The 22,017-nt window shown below is 53.0% G+C and overlaps 1 protein-coding gene across 1 annotated transcript in view; it reads left to right on the forward strand.

Moving 5' to 3' along the window:
* The window catches only part of DAP (death associated protein), a 55,585-nt gene extending 39,763 nt beyond the window's left edge, over positions 1-15,822 (forward strand). The window contains exons 3-4 of the mRNA XM_029941075.1: positions 12,741-12,783; positions 14,327-15,822. Coding sequence (XP_029796935.1) covers positions 12,741-12,783; positions 14,327-14,440 — 157 coding nt within the window. The 3' untranslated portion in view covers positions 14,441-15,822. The remainder of the gene's footprint in view (positions 1-12,740; positions 12,784-14,326) is intronic.
* The last annotated feature ends 6,195 nt before the right edge of the window (positions 15,823-22,017 follow it).

The raw sequence follows: 22,017 nt of genomic DNA on the forward strand, positions 1-22,017 counted from the left end.
TGACAGCACCTACTTCCTTAAGCCGATGGTCCAGGCAAAGGCCCCATCCCCGCTGCAGCCACTTTGTGAAACAGGCAGCATTGCTGCAAATGATTTTGATCTGGGTGCTTCTTTCATGTATCTCCTGTGAAATACGGCACCTTTGCTTCCTTGGGAAAAAGCCTCCAAGTGAGTGGACACCTCAGCTCCCTGCTCTGCCCCCACATGCCCCAGGCAGGCTCCCTGCCCCTCCCCCTCCCCAGTTACTCCTGGGCAGCACCTTTCCTTGTGGTCTTTCCCTCTGGTTTCCAAGGTGACAGCGTGATCATCAGATGCCTCCCTGAGGCTGTGGAACAGTGCAAACTCAGGGGATTTACACCCCCAACTCCAGGTGCCATGGAGTTTCCAGACTAACTCCAGGTTCAAATATTCTCTCCCACTGCCCCCATGAGGACTCCCATTTGCCAGGCAGTATGTTCTAGTTATGAGTAACAAAATGCAAAGCAAGTTGGGTTATATTACCTAGATCACATGACCTAGAGAAATGAAGGCCCCGGGTTCACCGGCAAGTAGGTCGCATCTGTCTGGGGTCCAGTCCACCCTGAAGAGCCCCAAGGCCCTCATGCAGTTAGGCTCCAGGCGGGCAGGCCTCCATCCGTGTCCTTAGCACCCAGCCCTGTGGCTGGCACCAGTGGTTGTCTAGGAAATGCTTGATCGATGCAGGACCCAGGCACGTTGGTGGCAGGCAGAGGTCCCCATAAGCAGATCCACCGTGCCCCTGGCATCTGTACCGTCCTAGACCTAGCTCTGTCGGGTCAAGCTCTGCAGCTAGAACCAACTCTTCAACTGAGAAGTCCACTTCTCCCAACCCTAACAAAGCCCTCCTCCTGCTGGCCCAACAGGAGTCCCAGCCTTGTCTGCCTCACATTTTAACTCATTTAAGTTTGTTGTGATTCACTGCTGTCACTACCTGGATCTTCTTATACTCCCCTGAACTACACCCATGCTGTTCGTACACTTTCCCTCACTCTGTCAGAAGACGTGGACTTCAGTCTGAGCTTCACTCCTTACGGCTGTGGCCACAGGATGAGCTCTCCGTGGCCTCCAGGCCACTGCTGGTTCAGTCCTCTGTCCACCAGGCAACGTCTGCACGGTGCTCCTTGAGCATTGCCCAACAGTGCTGGGAGCTGTCCTCCAGGCACAAGGATGTGCTTCTCTGCTCTGACTTCTACACGTATGACAGCCCTCACCCTGCCCTCCCTCCCCGCTCTAATGTGGCCACGATGAATCTTCAGTTTACACACTAACCTAATAATGGTTCTCTCCATGAGTCATCGCTTGTATGTGCCGCGTGCCTACCACATGGAGCTCACTTGATCTTCCCCACATTCCCCTGAGCTCCAGGGGAGGGGGATTAGATCTTATTTCAGGTGAGGAAACTGAGGCGCAAGTGTCTGCTGCCACCTGGCTGTCAGTCACAATGCATGTTTTCTGTGTGCTGGCCCCATTCTCTTTTTCAGCCCCTTGGGACTGCCTCACCATTCAGTTAACCGCTTCACTTTTTAATACAAGGCACATCGAATGCGTCTTTGGTGGCAGAAGCAAGTTTCTGGCTGACCCCCTAGAAAGAAAGGAAGCAGGTGCCTAAAGGGAGCATTTGGGAGGAGAGAGTCATAACGAGAGCTTTGGGCATGGGGGCCGGGGCGGCATGTGTTGGACGCTTGCTTTAGCTCGTGCCCCTGTTCCTCCCTCCTCCACCTGAGGTCCTTGCCGAGTTCAGGGATAGGCTCTGGTTCCCCACATGTCCCTGCGGGACTTTGCATCCTTGAGGAGAATCAGCCCAGGGAAGTCCTTCCTGTGGGTGAGGACAAGGATGTGCTCTGTTTTCTCATGGTTGCTACAGACACTGGCCACGTTGAAACAGGGTGACCTGTTTCTGGAAAATCATAATGACCTGTTTTCTACTTCTGGGAAACCTCACAGGAGTCCCCCCGTTAGCCTCTTGATGACATTCGGGGGTCCTCTGGGTCCAGCTCTCTGATGTCTTTCATCTCCCCCCGGCCCCGAGTGCAGAATCGCAGACAATGGATGATCACCAAACACTCGTCAGTGGAGCAGGAGAGACAGTGACGAGAGGTGGCCGCAAGCCCTCTAGCTACTGAAGAGCAGGAAGCAGGAAGTACGTCAATGTAACTCAAGCGCTGCCCCATTTTGAGGCAGGCTTGGTCCTTTTAGACATGTATCGGTTGAATGAATAAGCAACTAATACCAACAGACAAACCACAAATAAGCCTTAGGGCCCTGAATATATTAATTTACGCAGGGAGTGAGCTGGTCGCCAGGTCAGAGCATCAGGACTGTTCGGTGTCAGGGAGTGAAGGATGACGTCAGTCAGTGCCCAGACTGCTGCTCTCACAGCCGTAAGGGACTCTAACGTTTGTCCACACCACGGCCTGCCCCTGTCTCGCTCCCACGGTATTTGGATATTCTGGAGCCTCTGTTCTGAACAGGTGCCGGAGAGCCGGGCTCTTGGACTGAATGCTTTTGTGAAAGTAAGCAGAGTTAGAGGTGGGGTTAGATTTCCACGTGTTTGACTTTGCTCCTTGTTTTCTGCCAACTCCTGAAGAAGCACCAGTGTGTGGCACGACCTGAGGAGGGTCCAAGAGCTAGTGTTTTCAGTCAGGCAGCAGCTGCATTTGCAAATCCGGGGACCTTCGAAGGCGGCAGCGTATCGTGTCCTGCCCAGCTTGGCCGGGCTCCGGCTGCTGCTGTCGGCTCTCCAAATCCCTCCCTGCCAGGACTTTGGAGGGTGGATTAAGGATATAATTACAGGCAAATCCAGCAACAGAGAAATCTGGAAGCTCTTGTCCATCATTCCGTGTACTTGACTTTAACCTAAGCCGCGTTCAGTGCTCCCAGGCCATGTTTTGACTTTTGCTTGATGCAAAGCTCCCGTGGCTCAAAGCCTCCTGAGAGCGAGTGAAATCTGGCATCTCTCCTTTTTTATTGTCAGATTTCCCCCCCAAAAAGCGTCTTCGTGCTGGCCAGTCCCACTTCAGGTCAACCACCCGTCCTCCGGGAGATGGAAGTGGACCCAGACCGCAAGGGATGTTTGGTGTCTGTATTTGATAAAATGTCAATGTGTACTTCAGCCTAATAGGAACTCTGTTAACACTTGTCAGGTTTTTTTCTATTTACACGATCATTTTCCTACTTAAAGTCTAACAGCTATAGAAAACACATACTCTGAATCTTGGATGCCCTCCTTCCCAAATCCTGTCATTGTAAACGTAACACATGACCTTGAACAGCCGAATAGATCTGATTTCAAAACACAGACGGTAAACACTTTGATTTTAGCACCCACCAACGCCGCACCAACTACTCGCTGGCATTCCCCCTAACTGCACCTCATGAGTCCGACCCTGAAACACGGATGTGCTCAGAATCAAAGATGGGAGAGCTTTAAGTGTGAATGCTGCTTACGGAAATGAAGTGCCGCTTAAAATTCTTAAGGCGTAAATATGATAGTTCCACAGATTGTCTGATGATTACACAAACTAAGCCTGAGGAAAGAGCATCTCCGTGTTGTGAGAACAAGGACACGAACAGGAACTTCCTAGGCGACACCTAGGCGCCTGTCCGAGTATCACCAAATATTTCTTGATTTAGCGTCTTGAGGGGCGGCCCACCCACAGCGAACATTTTCCAACAGTGTAGCTTCAGAGCGTCAACCAACAGGCAGGCTTTCCCCCCATCGCCTCTGACATTACCATGTGGCAAAACCCACAGGTTGTTTTTTATTATTATTTTAAAACTTAGCCCTTGCCTTTAATGATCATCTACATTCTTCCTAAAAAGGTATCTTCCCTGGAACATTAGCCACATAAAGGAAGCAGTCTTTCCCCCACCTATGCCTTTCGAATAATACAGAATACTGGGCTGGAAGGGGCCTTTTCTCTTCGTAAAAACCCTCCCATCCTATCTCAATGGCACGCTACCTGCTCAGAACAAGGAATGAGAAAACAAAGTGGACTTCAAAGCATCTCTAAGAAACCCTGGGATTCTGTAGTCAAGAGAGAGGAGGGAGGAGGGAGGAAGGAAGGGAGTGAGAGAGAAAGAGAGAAAAGAAAAGAATTTTTAGTTACAGTGTAGAAGACAAAATAGCAACTTCTGGGCTGCCTTTATATGGAAATTAACTCAGAATCTGTTACCACGAAATGTAACTCTGTTGGTGGAGACATTCTAAGCATAGTATATACATTATTGCCTTTAAACAGTCAGCTGTTGTGAAAGAAGTGTTGTCCCCATTATACATGTGGACACTGAGGCCCAGAGAGGCTCCTCTGATCTGAGATTTGAACCTAGAGCCGTTTGTCTCCAAAGCCCAGGTCCTCAGATGCTCCATTGCACACTTTCTTCTGCTTCTATGTCTTCCTGGAACTTTCTACAGAGGCAGTGGCAGAGTGAGGTGGATTTTCTAAAGCATGCAGGTGCCCAGCACCCTGCAGCCCACCCACCCTTTGCCCGGAAGCGTTGGCCTTGGTTTCCCCGGTCCAGTGTGGTCAACCCACTCCTGTGAGGAGCGCAGACACTCCCTCTGGCCTGGACGACCCTGTGCACGAAGTCCGTGAGATGCGAGCTATTAGAATGCTTGCTGCACATCTTCTCTGCGTCCAGTGAAGAGGGACAAGGAGGGAAGCACAAAGAGAAGAAGGCGGCAAAGCCATGGGTCACACGATGAGATCTCTGTATGGACAGAGCACTCAGCCTAGCGGAGCTTTCTGGAAATATGTGTCTAGAGGGAAAATGAAGATTCCCAGGTCCAGCTGAAACCATTGTCCACAACTAAGCCACACTCACCCCTGCACGCTCAGGACGTGGGCTGACAGCCTTCTCTGAACAGCAGGGCACAGTGCTGGCGTCTGGTCAGCAGTTAGCCACGGATCTGTGGGGGGAAGCCCTCCCACACCGAGACCTGGACCCCCACTCGTCTGCAGGGCGGACTCAGAGGAGCAGACGGGGCTGAGGCTTCGTCCCACAGTCAGACACTCACTCAGTAGGGGTGAGCGCGGGAGTTACACAGCAGCACTGTCACCCCGAGCCTCAAGCCCCATCTCCTTGAAAATAAGGTGTTAGGAGACCGGTTTGAACACGGGCCCAGACGCTCTCTCCTAGAAAGTACCTTTGCTCAGGCCCTTTAAAAGAGATCTTACAAACTCCATACACCAAATCTGGAAGGAATTGGGTTCCAGATGAGTTCTCCTTAGATTTAGGATTTTATTTAAAGCCCCTGAGACGTGTTTTATTTACCTTGAGACAGACTCACTGGACAGCCACCTATTCCTTAGGGGAGACAGGGGACACGTCTGTCTCTGAGGTGCCCCTGTCTGCCGGGGACACCAGCCTCCAACTGTCCTCTGCGCTGGGCTGCCGAGCTTTGCCACCCGACAGCCAGCAAAAGGACCAGCAGCGCCATCTTGTGGAAACGCTCTGAGCCGCCCAACACCCTGGACTGTCAGTCTTTGAAGAACGACATTGCAAAGAAATGTCTGGGTGCAGTCTGTAAGCTGTTCCCTCTGTCACCAGCCATGCTAATTATTATTTTGGTGTCTAGAAAATTAATAACCCAAATAAATTAACACCAAGCCAGAAATATATTTCAAGAAAAAAAAATGGCTAGGAAAGATTAGTTTTCTCTCTATTTACGAGGAAATATCTATCACCCCAGGTGGGAATATATTTTCCCATAAGCTCCATGAAGACACGGATTGTGTCCTTCCCGTGACACATGTGGGCTTCAGCTCAGATGTCACTGTGTCAGGGTCTGCGATGACCCCCCCCCCAAGAAGAGCACCCTTGTTTGTTGCTCTCCTGGAACTGGTCACCGTGTCTAATTCTGCACCTGCACCTGGCCTCCTGAGCTGGGTCACCCCAGAGGGGCCAGCCCTGCTCTCTGGCCCCAGCGGGGCTCAGTGGGGCTGAAGCCGAGGCATGTGAGAGAGGCGGCAGCTCCTAGGGGCGCAGGGGAGCCCTCACGGCCCGGCAGCCCATCTGCGGCCGGGGTGCACTGTGTTTCCATTTGTGGGGCAGCATTTGGGTGGGTCCTGCCTCTTCCTCCGCTCTGACTGCACACAGCACCCTTGAAAGTTTTTGTGGTCTGGGAGCCACATGGCGCCCCTTGTGAGCAGGCTGAAGTTAAATGGGGGGTGGGGGGAGGCCTCTTCTCCCAGAACTGTTAGCTGCTTATTGGAAAATGAAATTGAGACTCTGACACAGCTTTCTGGGCCTGAGTGTTCGTGCACGCACTGCTCCCTGACTCACCAGACAACTCTGACTGTTAGGGAGATTCTTAGGGGAAATCCCCTCCCGGGCACACCGTTGCTTTCTTACCAGGAAGGGAGCGCGTGTCACCTGATGACTTGCTCCCAGGCCCTGAGGTAGCCTTTTCTGGATGGCGCTCGGTGACCACTGACCACTGCCAGCGTCCCGGCCAGGCCTCCACTCACACGTGTCTCTGGTGTTGGGACCAGGAGCTGTGGGTGGAGGAGAGGCTGGTGGCCTCAGTACTGAGCACTTGGACCAGACTCTGGCGGCCTCATCACGGCCCTTGACCGCCTTATCATCACCATTTGTTTCTTCTTATCTTGGTGGCCTGAGAAGCTAACCAGTCAAACTGTCTGAATCGTGTCAGAAATGGAAATCAAATAGATTGAGGGCCTACAGAGGTTTTCTCCAAGTCCATGGGATTTGTGGCATCTGTTTTGTTTGTCACAGACCCTTTTTCCACTTCGCCGCGGATTCGCTGCGGGTGTTACCCTACACAGCGGGGGCATCTGGGGACAAAGCACAACAGGACCGGTTGTGAGTTGGTGGAAATGAAAGACATGGAGCCCAGGGCGGGGCCGGGGCGGGGCCGTCACCGACTCAGCGCCTGACGTCACGGAGTGTTTGCGCAGCGCGTGTGCGGACTCCTGGTGAGGGGGGGTCCATGGCCGGCCCATTTTACAGGTGAAGAAACGAAGCCTCAGGACGCTCAAACCCCATCCCACCAGCCGGTCATCGGCAGGGCCAGGACGTCTGGGTCCAGAAACCATGCTTGTGGGTCCATCTGCCACCTTTCCTACCGGCCTCTTCCTGGATCCTGACAGCTGCGTTCTGACTTGATAGGTAGTTTGAAACCTTAGCTGGGCTTTGTTCCTGAAGCTCGGAGCCAAGGCATGCACGACAGTGGAACCCAGTGACCCAGCCAGGAGCCCCGGGCTGGGACCTCTGGGGCTGACACCCTCCCCGCTCCGCCTCTGGGACCACGAGCAAGCTTCAGCCTCTCTTCCATCTGTCAGAGTAAGGATGGCACCTACTTGGGAGAATCAGATGCGTTAATTTATGCAAAGTGCTCTGTAACCCAGTGAAGTGCTGTAGACATAAACGATAGTTTTCAAGAAAAAAATCCATTATTGATTCAGAATGTACATGTTAAGGCAGATTGAATATATTGTGCTGTCTGGTTGAATAAGAGACGCTGTGATTACATTTAGATTACTTTAAAAATCTACCCCTCTATGTCATATGTAGAAGACACAACCTAAAACCAGAGGCCACTAAGCGACCCTCATCTCAGCCCTAGAGTGAGGGTGCTAGGCTCGTGCCCTGGGCTGCCCTTGGTTCGTGTGTGGCTCTGAGTACTTACATGTCATGCAGCCTTCAGACAAATTACTTAACCTCTTTGATTCATCATTCCTTCACCTTCACCTATAAAATGGACATAGCAGTCCCTACCTCACAAGCTTGAGGGGGTTAGAGACAGTAATTCTACATAAAGCACATAACTCAGTGCCTAGCCCAGGGTAAAAGCTCAATAAATAGTAGCTATTATCGTCTGAGATCATTCCCATCCCTTAGAAAAACTAAGAAACAATGCACTCTAGGGTCTATGACCCCGTCTGTGAATAAACGTCTTCCTCTGATATTTTCAGAGTGCATTTACACAAAGAGGAGAAAATATTCACAGAAGATAACGCAGTGGCCTCCCTTGAACTCAGATCAGAAGCACTAAGAGGAAAATGATTCTGTTAAATAGAACTCTCCAGCAACACCTGTGCCGCCATTTTGACTCCTTGGAGTAGAATCGGTGACTCGGCTGGATTCCCAGTCCTACTGAGCACTGTGCGTGTGTGTGTGTGTGTGTGTGTGTGTGTGTGTGTGTGTGTCCCATCCCAAAATGCTCCTACACACCAACCAAGCTACCCTAATCTCTGCCAGGACACCTGGGGAGGCATAGACGAAAGGCTCACGTAGGCATTGAACATTACCACCTGTTCGTAGAAGCCTATTTTTGGATGAGGGTAGAACAGATGCTCCCCCAGAGTTAAGGGAAGAAGAGGAGGACCCCATATGAGTAGCTAAGAAAGCGGGTTTGCAGCAGGGCAGTGGATAGAAATCACACCCACCATGTTGCCTATCGATAGCAGTCCTGGGAAGCTTAGCATTTGGTCCTCGCCAGGGAGCCCAGAATCATTTCCCTGGGCTCCACTGCTCCTGTAGGTTTGAGAAAGAGTGGTGTCCGTGTTCCTGGATCCCGTAGGCATCCTGCACAGGCTTTGGTTGCTGGGCGCATTTGCAGTGTCGGTGCAGTTCTGGGCAAAACTCTAGAGATGACCTTGGAATGGGGGAAGGGGGTGCGCAGACAGTGAAGGAATTTGCAGTCCTGGCCGTCAGTCTGGGAAGGGGGTGTCCCGGAGGCCAGTGGAAGCCTTCCTCAAAGATTGAAGGCCTGTCCCACAGAAGAGGCCTTGGTCTTGTGATGGAGCCCGAGATGGTGCAGGGGCCACCCCGAGGACCCCCACGCTCCTGTCTGCAGAGATGCCATGAGCCTCCTTCCTTCCCAGCCCTCACACCCAGGGCAGCCAAGCCTCCCCTTGCAGAGTGGACAGAAAACTTCATGTACCCCCAGGCCGCTACTGACGGTCCAGGTCGTGAGGTCTTAGGACACAAAATAAAAGATGTAATCTTGGCAAGTTTTCTATTGATCCCATGTTGGACTTACAGACATTTGGCTGTGTTGAGTTAAATATGTGGACATTTATTTCAATAATTGCTGTTTTAGATTTTCAAAGAGTCTTGAAACCATAAATGGTGTTCTCAACCCTGGGGACTTTTATTTAAAGATGAGACCCAGTCCTGAGGGCCATCCACCCTCCACGGGGACACTCACCCACCACGCATCCCTGGCATCTCACCTGCCCTGTCTGGAATGCCAAGGAGGAAACTTATGAAATAAATAAAAAGATTTGTAGTTAAGGACAAAGGACCCTGTTGAGACTGTGATTTGGTCTGAACAGGTGAGTCCTGGAAACCTCCGTGCGGACGACATTCAGCAGCTGCTTAGGACAGGTGTGAGGACGCTTCGGAGTTTTCTGCTGACGTATAAGAAGCCGTTGCTGGGGCGCTAATCCCTGCTAATTCTGCCTCAGTTGCAATTCCTTTAGGTTTAGATAAGTGCGGTTTTTAAAATCTGGGAAAGCCTGAGGATGTGGGGAGGGCAGGCACGATATTTTTCACTGTCTCTGTTTCCTGAGAGAAAGTAGTGTTGCATCTTCAAAACAACATCTGTCACAGTGATTCTCGTCAGATTAAATAAATCCTCAAAGCCGCGATCACAGTTTATAGAATCTTGGAAATGCACGTGAGGCTGTGCACGGAGCCCTAATGGAATTTAAAATACGTGTGTTTTTGCAAACACAGCTTTGTAAGCATACTTTGACCGGTGTTTCTTGTTCATGAATTTTTATTTAAGCTACCATATCTCAAGGATTTAGAAAGTGTTTTTACTAGACAAACGTAACGAACAATCATTTCCCAGTTTTGAGATGCTGTTAATCGTAGGTGGAAAAGGACAAAGAGCGAGGGGGCCCTTTGGCCAAGCCTGGTGCAAATCCGCACCACAAACACAGGCTGTGCCAAAAAAAGAGCCACGTGGAAATGGATGGATGTCACTGTTGGGTAGCGTGGAAGAGGTCGGCCTTCAGTCATCTTGTCATAGGCAGCGGCCATATGTCCTTACAGTTGCTTATAGCCTTTTTAGTTTCAGGAAAGGGAAGATTTCTGGGAGCATTTTGTGTCATAAAGACCTTGAATGACTGATCGATACACATTGATAGGTAGTATTCCCTGCTGCAAAGAGGCATAATCTTATATTAGTGGCTAAATCTAAAATACAGATCGACATGGAATACTACTCAGCCACTGGCCATTTGCAACAACGTGGATGGAACTAGAGAGCATTGCGCTAAGAGAAGTACATCAATCAGAGAAAGACAAATACTTTATGATGTCATTCATGTTTTCAAGGCAAGGTCTGGAACCCACACTCGTGTTGACATGGGAGATGCACAGGGACTGACTTGGATGGAAATACCCAACTTTGAAGGGCCCTTCGGAGGAGGAAGCATGGGACCCCATGATGGGGCTCCTAGAGTCTGGAGACCCTTCCTCCGTGCAGGAGCGGGTGCCACCAACAGACTGCTGATGACCAGACCCCGGGGCCACAGGCAGGGGCTGCCATCCAGTGGGGGCCAGGGTTCCAGGGGGTCAGGACACAGGGACCCACTGCAGGCTGGCACTCTGCTACACTCTGCCTGCGACAGGTCACCTCCTTCCTCCAGAACCAGTTGCTACTCCTCTGAGGCGCATAATCTGATTTAGCTGCAATTTTCTTATAGTCCAGCTCTGTGCGCAAATGTGCATTTGTATATTTTATACACACAGTAATTTAGAATTACAAGCAATATTAACTTTTTGCTTTTCAACAATGAATGTATACATGCACATATAGAAAGAGACGGAGTTTTAATATTTGTTTTTGAGAGAGAGAGAAAGCTCTCGTGTGAGCGGGGGAGGGGCAGAGAGATGGGGACAGAGGATCTTGAAGTAGGCTTCAGGCTCTGAACTGCCAGCACAGAGCTCAACGCGGGGCTTAAACTCATGAACTTCAAGATCATGACCGGAGCCAAAGTCAGATGCTTGAACAACTGAGCCACCCAGGCATCTCCCTCTTCCTAGATTTTTAAAGGAGGATTCAAAATGTAAGAAAGTTTTGTGGTAGCAGTAGAATATTCCTTTCTAAAACATCTATGAAATGTTAGAATCCAAATCTACTACGCAGGAGACTCACACTTGAGTTGAAATTACTCATCTCTGGTTGGCTATTGATCCTGTAGCCAAATCATACATGTAATAAAAGGAAAAAAAAAATCCACCCCAGTGAACCACACAACAAAAGCAAAAGAAAACCAATCACAGAGGGGACATTTCTGTGCTGCTTCATAAGACTTGAAGGTTCTTGGTCTCATGAAGAAACAGAAATCGCTTAGGGGAATTTTGGGTATTTTACCTCAACTGTTAGGGATATAAACAGCGACTTCCCAGATCCTGAGACTTTTGCCTGCAGCAAAACAGAGCCAAGACCAGTGGTTTCCTTCCCAGGATGCCCAGCAGAGCAGGTGGGAGGCGGGCCGGGCAGCTCACAGGATGGACGCCCCTCTGTCTGCCCAGCAAGGCTGTCCACCCACTGGAGCTGCCCCCCCCACCCCATTGCCCTCTCCCTGCCAGGCTGGCACTGTATTCACCTCTTACTCCCAGGTCCCGGTGGAGGCATTCGGAGGGGTGCGTCCCCATGAACTCCCTGGAAATGTGTTCTCATGTTTTTAAATGATGACACGGGCAGCCATTTTTGCAAATGCATAGAAGAGTGTATGCTAACGTTGGAAGATGCTCAGCACACCCGAAATGCAGAAAGCAATCTGACTCTTTTATAAGAGAAAAGTTTAATATGAAAACAAGTGTGTTAGGGCACCTGGGTGGCTCAGTCAGTTGAGTGTCCGACTTTGGCTCAGATGATGGTCTCGAGGTTCAGGAGTTTGAACCCCCACATCGGGCTCATTGCTCTCAGCATTTGAAAGCCTGCTTTGGAGGCTCTGGCCCTCTCTCTCTGCCCCTCCCCTGCTTGCACCCTCTCAAAAATAATAAACATTTTTAAAAAGGAAAGAAAACAAGTGTGTCTATCCACAGAAAGACTAGATGGATGCCCATCTATTAACTGGGATTATTTCCATTTGGTAGAATGACAACTGGTTTTAACACGTTCGAACTTGTCTACTACTCAGCAGTGGATGGTAATGGCTTTGGTCTTATCCCCCAGCTCCCCAGTCCTGTTCACAAGTAGGGGAGCTCCGTATGACTTTCGATGTTAAGAAATGACAATAGCTTCACAAGGACCCTACGTTTTTAATACTTGGATCTCAGAGGGGCCAGGAGCTTCTGCATTGGCTCTGGGATCTCGCCCGTTAGAAGCTGCCAGAAGCCGCAGACCTTTCGAGGGCCCCAGAAGGAGAATTCCTCCTTAGCGGTAGTCTCCGAGTTCAGCCCAGTGTGACCCTGTTTCTGCCCTGACTCAGGCAGCCCCTGTGTCCACAGTCTCTTGAAACAAGGACACCTGGGCTTGCCCCTCGCCACAGTCCAAGGACACCCCCTGAACGACAACAAAGAAAGTGCAGACACACCTGCTGCCCTCAGGAGAAGGACCCCAGTGGCCAGCGGGGGTGTGATGCGATTCTAGGAGAGGTCGGCTCCCCCTTCCTCCCTCCTTCCGGGTCACTGTCGCCACATCCCCCCAGACGGCCTCCTCCATGTGCGTTCGCGCCGCCTCCCTCCACTTTCCTGAGGTGTTCCCTGAAATCGCCTCTTCCCTTCTTGTCTTGCAGCCTGCCCAAACCGACCGTGTTCATCTCCGGCGTGATCGCCCGGGTAAGAGCCGTCCCGTCGGACCCGGGGCTCACTGCGGGACTCCTCCTGTCTGTTAAACCCCATGCGTTCATCTGGCGGGGTCCAGAGCGCCCTGGGATGTGTCGTGTCCGTGGAGCACTTCCGTGGCGAGCACTGTGACCACGGGGCGCTCGGAGGAGCCCGAGCTCCCTGCCCACCCCCCTTCCTTCATGTTCCACCATCTCTTTACCCTCAACCAGGGCCAGTGAGTCCCCAGCAAAATAAGAGTTAATAAGAATCAAGATACAAAGTAGCCGCTGTGACACATGAATGAAATCCCACGAAATTCGTGTCCTGGTGTCCGTGGGGAAGTGTAGGCGGCACACGGCCACACCCATTCATGTGTGTCTACAGCCACGTTCTCGCTGTGGTGGAGCTGACCTGAGCCCGGAACGTCCGCTGTCTGGCCGTTGGCCCCAACGACTGCCGACCCCTGGGCTAAACTCATGGGGTTTTGCTGCACCCTTTACTTTTCAAGAGCCCCCTTTAGTGAAACCCAACATTTTTAAAAATGTTTATTTGGTCTTGAGAGAGAGAGTAAGGAGGAGCAGAGAGAGGAAAGACAGAATCCAAAGGAGCTCCAGGCTCTGAGCGGCCAGCACAGAGCCCGACACGGGGCTTGAACCCACAAACCGTGAGATCATGACCTGAGCCAAAGTCGGACGCCCAACTGACTGAGCCACCCAGGAACCCCCCTCCAACATTTTTATGTAATGACCCAGCAGCACACTGTCCTCTGGGGGTGTCACAACAATGCCAGCCATGGTCTTGGGGCTCGTGGTACATCCAAGCCCTTTGCATTTGATGAGTTAAGAAAACGTTGTTGCTGGGGACAGCTCCCCACAGGACCCCGGGGAAAGACAGGGCACATCAACTACACGGAAGAAGTGCTGACACAAGTCCAGAGTCACCCCTGGCGTCCCGGCTGCAGCCGCCACACGGGCTCTGTTGCCACCAGAAGGCACTTCCCCCCCAACAAACAGCCGGGCGCCTTCTCTGAGACCCAGCGGCTTGAATCTGGCTTCACCGCATGCCCTTCAGCCCTGCCCTGTGTGTGTTCACTTCCGACAAGTGCCCTGACTCAGCTGTGGTGGCAGATCAGGATTTAGGACAGCAGGTTGGGTTGTTTTGTCCCTGGTTCTAAAGGTCACGAGAACAGTTCTCGCAGAGGAAAGCCCCCGACACCAGCTTAGTTCTGAGGGGGTCGTGGGGAGACCTGAGCCCATGGCGAGGGGGGGCAGAGACAGTGGGCCTTCTCACCTTCTGGGGGTCCCCCTCAGCACCCCAGAGAGCATCAGGACCTCCAGAGTCCCGGGGGACAGGGTTGGGGGCCTTCTGGGTGCCCCCCTAGCACCCCAGGGCTCCCACAGTCATGGGAGATAGGGTTGAGGGCCTTCTGGGTGTCCCCTCAGTACCCCAGAGAGCGTTAGGACCCCCACAGTCCCGGGGGACGGGGTTGGGGCCTTCGTCCCTGCATGGCCCCGCTGTTCAGCATTGATGGATGATACATTCTCTCCCACGACAGGGCGACAAAGACTTCCCGCCGGCAGCCGCGCAGGTGGCTCACCAGAAGCCCCACGCCTCCTTAGACAAGCATCCTTCCCCGAGACCCCAGCACATCCAGCAGCCTCGCAAGTGAACAGCAAGGCCCCGCACCCCCCACCAGCCGTGCCTCGACGTCCCGACCTTTGGTATTTCCCCGACAAAGAGAATTGGCGTTTTCTTCGACACACTGCCCTGCTGGGAAATCTAAGACAAAGTGAAGCGCCCCTTCCTTTGCCTTAAATTTCCACGTCTGAGACTAGAAGGGATCTGACCCCAACCTTGTGTGCGGGGGGTCCTGGCTGATGTCATCGTTCTTGTCCTCGTGCCCCTGTGTGTGCCTTTAGCAGAACCTGCCCAGACCCAAGTGAGGTTTTCAGAGCTTGGCTTTACGTGTCAGCAGCCATCGAGGGCGTGGATTTGGGAGGACGAGGTTAAGGCTGGAGGTACCAGGACGATGCGTCTTAGCCTCTAGGGGGCGCGTTTCAGAAAGGCAGGGCAGGCTTTTGAAAGTGGCACCAGCATTACTGAGTTCTTCCCGCCTGCCAGGGGGTCGCTGTAGGGGGACACCAGGGGCTCCTGGGAAAAGCCAAAGAGAAGCTCCCATCTTTGAAATGGCTCTTTCAACCCCAGGAGCCCCATTCTGGAAAATTAGAATGTACTCAGTCCCTGCGAAGGAGCCCCCCCTGAGCGAGATCTCAGCGTGCGACCCAGATCCCGCGCTGCCCCTGATCCCGACAGCCGCCAGCCATCCTGCATTTCTCGTAATCACCTGCAGAGCCGCTTTTGAGTTCTAGAAGTGACCGCCAACCGGTGGAGGGGTGGACGTAAAGCTAGTTCTGGAACACCAAAGCAAGAGCATTGAATGCGTGGAAAGAGCAGACGCAAACCTCCCTAGAAAAAGATAGAAACACCATGTTCCATGTGAGCTGGGAAAAAAGCCTGTCAGTCCAGCTGCCCTGAATTTCTTCTGCCCGAGTGCAGGCTTGCCAGACCCCCGTTCACCTGGGGGAGTCCGATTGTCCTACGCTGTCAGCACATCTTTCCTGCCCAGAGCGGCCCTGGACTGCTCTCTGGCTCACGGCTGTCGGGTGCTTTATTTTTCCGAAAGACCAAAGGGCCGGTTCATCAGATGCTGCAGTCTTCCAGAACAGCTGCTCCTGGAGCAGGTGCGGCCCGACAGGCCGGTCAACAGCTGTGTCTGCTGCAGGTCAGCAGGGGCGCTGTGAGCCACATGCACACAGCCTTTCTGATGTCCTTATCAAGTCCGCGACTGCCAACTGGGAGCAGCGACGCAGACCTAATCAGATCCACCTCAGGAGCCCAGCCCTGCCTCACCTTCTAAAGGCATCAATTGCTTTCCCTTCTCATCGATTTGCTGAGAGCCAGGGTCTAACCCTCCAGGCGCCCTGGCCTCACATCTAGTATTTTGTAGCCGCTGAGATGTTGGTATCAACTGGCTTGCAGAGCTGCAGAAGCGGGGGGGGGGCGTGGCGAGGGCTGGGAGGGCTGGGGGTGTGTCTCAGAGCACAGCAAATATGCAGCCTCCCCCCACCCAACCACCCCCGCCAACCTCCCAGAGCTGGGTCAGGCCTGTGCGGACCCCTGTACCCTCCGCTACAGAAATTAAGAACATCCCTATCCCTGAGCCTTTTTCGTTTTGCAGCCCAGAGCACCGGGCTGTTTCCCAAGGTGCATTTTTTCATGTACTTTGAGCTACTTCTGGCATGGAGCCCTGGTCTCTGAATCATTAAACGCAAAATGTTTTCCTGAATGAATTCATCAGTTGTTAACCTCAAGATTCATAAGGATTGTAATAAAACTCCTGCATTTCTTCTCAGAGTTTGTGTTTTCTTCTGTTTCAGAGGGTTTCGTTTTCTTTTACACCGTACAGGGGTTTCACTAGAATCGGGCACATGCGTACGGCATGGATACTTTCACAAATCATTGCCCGGACCCAAAGTCAAGCCTCTGGATGGCTGGCACCTTAAGTCTAATCAGCTACTTTAAAATGTCTTAAAATGGAAAAGCTTAATGCAGCTGATGAAAACACATTACTTGCGCCCAGCAGCTGGCCCTGTGCTAGGGAGGCCTTCTGGGACAGGCTTAAGAAGGAATTAGTAGTAAGCCCAGGGGTGGCTGTGAGCAGCTTTGGATAAAAAAGACACTCAGCTCTTTCCAGAGGTCTCCCGGAACCCCGTGAGAGGGAAGAGAGCACAACCGTTAAACCTCGAGATCCAGACAGACCCTCGGACCGAACTGGCAGGCTCCCGGTGCCCCACCCAGAGCCTCCTCCAGGCAAGGACCTGAGTGTCACCTGCGGGTGACCAACCTGGCCTTTCCTTAGCCCTGGTGTCCCCTCCGGAGCCACTGTTTGTATTAGCGCATCCGTCTTAAGAAACCTAGAACAAAATGAGGGTCTTACGCATTTAGTCTCTGCTGGGCAGGGGGTCGGGCTCCGTAAACAAATGCTGGTGGACAGAAATGCACCACACGACCACATGGCACAGAACTGTCCCGCGGGCTTTATTACTAACATTACTGTGACCTACATTTCCCCCACATCACTGCCCTCAGAAAGCACCACCAACCAGGGGGCTGAAAACAACGGAAATGTATCATCTCATGGCTCTGGAGTCTAGACGCTTGAAATCAAGATGTCTGCAGGGCCCTGACCCCCTAGGAAGGCTCTAGGTGATGCTCATTCCCTTCTCCCGATGGCTGCTGGCATTCCTCGGTGCTCACTGCGACACAGTCCAGTCTCTGTCCCCGTTGTCATATGGGCCTCTTCTCTGCACGCGTCTGCATCCACATTTCCCTCCTCTAAGGACACTGCCACTGCCGTTGGATCAGTGCTCCCCCTAATCCGCTGTGACCTTACATTAAGAAATTAGATCTGCAAAGACTCTATTTCCAAATAAGGTCATGTTCACAGACACGGGGACGGGGGGCGGGCAGGACTTGAACATATCTTTTGGGGAAACACCGTTCAGCCCAGAGCACCAACCATGTGCTGAAAAGCCAGAAACCTCCCTCCCTGCTCACACGGTTTGACTGTTTATTTTGTACTTTGCTTTCCTGAATAAATTTAGCCGTAAGAATGCTTTACCCGCGCAGATTGCTGGCCAGGAAGCATCAGAGCCCGTCTGTGGGAGAGGCGTGTGCGTGGTCGGTGCCCAGGGAGGCTGGCTGTCCTGCGGTCACAGGGCTTGTGAGGCTGCAGCGCTCTCTGCTCGTGTCCTCAGGCCAGAGCCACACGTTTCTAGATCCCACATCTTCTTCTCTATAAGAGTTTTCCATCAGTGACGGCAGTCTCATTTTACAGATAAGAGGACTGAATCCCAGTGCCCAGTGGCAAAAGTCACTGTCAGCAAACGTTTGTCGAAGGGAGATGCACAAATGGCCAACAAGCACGTGAAAAGATGCTCAGGATCATCGGTGACCAGGGGATGCAAATCAGAATCGCAGTGAGGTACACTCCACACCCCCTACGAAGGCTAAAATCACAAAGTCGGTGATAGCAGGTGCTGGCCAGGAGATGGAGAAATCGGAACCCTCATGCAGTGCTGTCAGGAATGTGCAAGGGTTGCAGCCATGGAGAGAAATGCGTACACAAACATTTATTAGTGGCCTTGTTCTTCATAGCCAAAGGTGCAAACTACCTCAATGTCCATCGACTGAAGAAAAGATAAATTGAATGTAGCAGATCAGTATATCTGTACAAAAGAACATTATTTGGCCATAAAAAGAAGGTACAAGATGGATGAACCTTGAAAAACCAGGGAACCTGGGTGGCTCAGTCAGTTAAACATCCAACTCTGGCTCAGGTCATGATCTCATGGTTCGTGAGTTCAAGCCCCAGATCGTGCTCTCTGCTGTCAGCACAGAGTCCATTTTGGATCTTCGGATCTTCTATTCCTCTCTCTCTGCCTCTTCCCTGCTTGTGCTTTCTCTCTCTTGCTCAAAAAATAAACTTTAAAGAAAGAAAAGAAAAACATTATGCTCAGTGAATGTCAACCACAAAAGTCCAGATCACATGGTTCCGTGCACAGGAAAGGCCCAGACGAGAGAATGTCTAGAGACAGTGGCTGCTAGGGTGGGGACAGGGGGGACAAGGAGGTGGGTGGGAGCCAAAGGGAACCGGGTTCCTTCCTGCGGAGATGAAAGTTCTCGAAGATCAACTAAGAAGATGCTTGCTCACGTCTGTGAATACACTAACCCAGAACTGTGCCCTTCACTTTAAGCTTATTTACTTGTTTTGAGAGACACAGAGACAGCATGAGTGGGGGAGGGGTGGAGAGACAGGAAGACAGAGAATCCGAAGCAGGCTCCATGCTGTCAGCACAGAGCCTGATGCGGGACTTGAACCTACAAAACCATGAGATCACGATGTTGGTTTCATGAGGTGAAACCAAGAGTTGGACGCTTTAACCAACTGAACCGCCCAGGCCAACCCTAGAATTGTGCACTTTTTTACATGGGCAAATGGTTGTTGTGGGAAGTGGGAAAAATCAATAAGGATTTTGTTTTTAAGTCAGCGTTAGCAAGTGTAAGGGCCGAGGCTTGACTCCAGATCCTTCTGAATCCAGGGCCGTGGGCTCCATGGCATCGGGCACCTCGGCACGTGTGGGACCGAAGAGCAGAAACCCCACTCGGGAAGCGTGCGGCCAAGCCAGGACCCCGGGTGGCTGGATGCGAAGGGCACGAGGTGGCCACCACGCTGCCGTCGGGGGCCTGGACAGCATGATGGGGCGACAGGACTGAACTCAGATGGACGGAGAAGAAATGAGGGAGGCGATGGACCATGTGGGACCTCCCCACAGAGCTGCTGAGCCGGGATTTGACAGGGTGAGGCCACGGCGCTCAGCGGTGCCAGGGCCGGAGGGGGAGGGTGCGTCCATCTGCAGGGGTGAAGTGACAGTGGGGCTCGGGGATGAAGAGAGTGTCCCACTGAGGACACAATGAAGATGTGAGCCCGAGGTGCCAGGCAAGGAGAGAGAGGCAAGCCAGGGGCCGTGTGGATGGGGGCGGGTTCCAGAGAGTTCTGCTGGCAGGACAGGACTGAGGAGGACGGGGCGCTACATCAGGAGGTGACTGATTCCATCATCCTCTCTGACCCGAGAGCAGGGGTGCCTGGGAGGGGGAGAGACAGAGGCCAGATGTCACAGGACTTGGAGAGGAGCACCTGCTAGGAGCCCAGCTGGCGGAGGGTAGGTCTGAAGGGGAAAGAGCCATTCGGCGCTGGCGGTGGAGACTTACTGGAATGTGCTCGCGGAGGAGGCCCCAGGTCGGGCGAGGGTGAAGGTGCTGGAGCGCAGGGAAGGCCCGGAGCAGGAAGCCCAGGCTCGGGAAGGGGTGGCAGTGGGGAACAGAACCCCCGTGGACCCAGCGAAGCCACACGGAGTCGGGAGGACGGCTGGAGCTCCCCCTGCGTGGGCTGCGAAGGCGCAGAGAAAGGATGGGGTGGTCGGTGCCAGGGGCCAGTTAAGGATGAAATCTGTTCCCGAGCCACAGAAGGAATGGTTCACACACACACACACACACACACACACAGAAACGTGGGTCCCCAGTGGAATTCTTCCATCCCAATTTAGGCTTCCTCCGGCCCTGGGGGGTAGGAATTGGAGAAAGAAGAAGCCACCAAGCACTCAAGCTTGAAGACTGGTGGGGGGTGGGGGGGCAAGGCCAAGGAGGCGGAGCAGGGTGCAGGTGCTTTCCTACCCACAAGCTCCAGCTAGACGAGAGCATGGGGTCCGCCCAGGGAAGGTCACTGCTGACTCATGCGGGGTGTCCGTTACTGCGCTGAGTAAGCACTTCCCATGCACCGTCCACCAGAACCCTCTGGACCACGTCGGACGGAGGTGGGGCGCGGTAGCGCACCATTCAGCAGATAAGGGAAAGGAGACCCCAGGAAGACTTGGGCTTGGAGGCGGGCAGCTTTACTACGGAGCAAGTTCAGTAACACGCCCCACCGCCTGCCAGCCCAGAGGGGCAGACACCAGGAGGGGCTTCTCGGGGGTGTGAGGTTGGCCGGAGGGACCGGCAGGCAGAGGAATTCGAGGGAGCCAGGCAGCGGGATGGCAAAGATCCAGGTGAGGAAAGTGGAGGAAATGAGATGGCCTAGAAGGGGCAGGTTGGATGCTGAGACTCCAAGGATTATGACTTGGACGCTGAAATCCCTGAGTTGACGGGAACCCTTGAGGTCACTGGAGGCCAGCAGTCGGGACAGGCACAAGGTGACTGTAATCAGAAGACACAAGCCACAGAGAGAGAAGGGCTGTGAGGAGGGCGAATGCTCATCTAAAAACCCTACAGGGACCAGAAACTTCCCTTAGTTAGCTGCCACCCTCTGAAACGGGCGGGCTGGCCCGTCCTGTGCTGAGTAGTCCTGGGCTGTCCTGAGACACACCCAGACACGCCAGCGATGGTGAGGGGCCCTTGAGGCAGGCGTGGGGCGCCAGGCCATGCACTGGGTGGGGGGCGGGGCGCAGCTCACACTTGCCGGTTCCAGTGCTGCCCCTGCCGAAGCCAGTTCTCCAATTAGCATCTCTGGTCCTCAGGTCTCCGCCTGTCTAATGGAGCCATGTGTATGCAGAGAAAGGGGTTTTGCAATTCTGCAAGAATGAAAAAAATCATCAATATTAATACATCGATGGTTATATTAGAAACCGGTTTCATTAGGTATCTGGTTGGTATAGATACTCATTGCAAAAGAACTGAGCCCCCAAGATGGGCAGATGGTGCTGGTGGGGGGCAGAGATTTGGGACAGCAGGGACAGAAGACTACAGAAAAGGGGGGCTGGATGAGTGCAGATCATCCTTAGGGCAGATCCTTAGGACCCTGAGGACCCCCTAGGACAGATGTGGCCCAGAAGTCAACGAGGCTTGCACAGCCCCTGGCTCCTGCCCGCTGTGCACTGTGCCCTGTTTGGGCTCACGTCACCCCCGTACAAAGCTCAGCCCCCTTGACTGGTTTCCGCAGGAAATCCCCCTGGAACTTTCATAAGTGTTACTGGGTTGATTCAAGACTTGAGAGGTTATGGGGAGGCCCCCCAACTTCCTCCGACTGCCGCCCGTGGAGCCAGAGCCCTGTGCTCCCCCCTGGAGTAGACAGAGAGCCTCCTCCCCACTCCAGGCCCTGCTGGCTCACCTGTGAGGCCCTGTCCTGGTCTGGGGAGACCAGCTCCCCACTCTCAACACGCCCCCTCCTGTGCCACTCCCTCTCTAGGTCCAGGGAGAAAGACAGGGGTCATATCACACCCTGTCCCGGTCCCCCAGTCCACGCCTGTGGCATCAATGCCCATCCATTTCAGGGGACCACCTCGACTCCAATCTTCAAGCCACGGTCGGCCCCCCATGGAGCTGTGCCAGCCATCTTCGGAGCCCAGAGCAAGTGTGGGCCTTCCAAGGTCACGTGCCACTCTCCCCCTTCATGCCTGGGCATCTCGCTTTTCTTCTCTGGGCCTCAGCTTTATCACTGCCAAAGGGAACCTTCCCACACTTCCCAGAGGAGGCTGTGTGGGTTACAGGGTGAGCACTCAGTCCATCTGAATTTATCATCATTACCGCGATGGCTGTTATTTATGACACAACACCAAAGACACCAAGAAATTCCGCCCGGTTCAAGCAAACACCACAAAGAGGCTGAGAAACAGGGACGGAGGCAGTCGGGCC

The sequence above is a fragment of the Suricata suricatta genome, chromosome 6 (genome assembly GCF_006229205.1).
Source record: "Suricata suricatta isolate VVHF042 chromosome 6, meerkat_22Aug2017_6uvM2_HiC, whole genome shotgun sequence".
NCBI classification, from domain to species: domain Eukaryota; kingdom Metazoa; phylum Chordata; class Mammalia; order Carnivora; family Herpestidae; genus Suricata; species Suricata suricatta.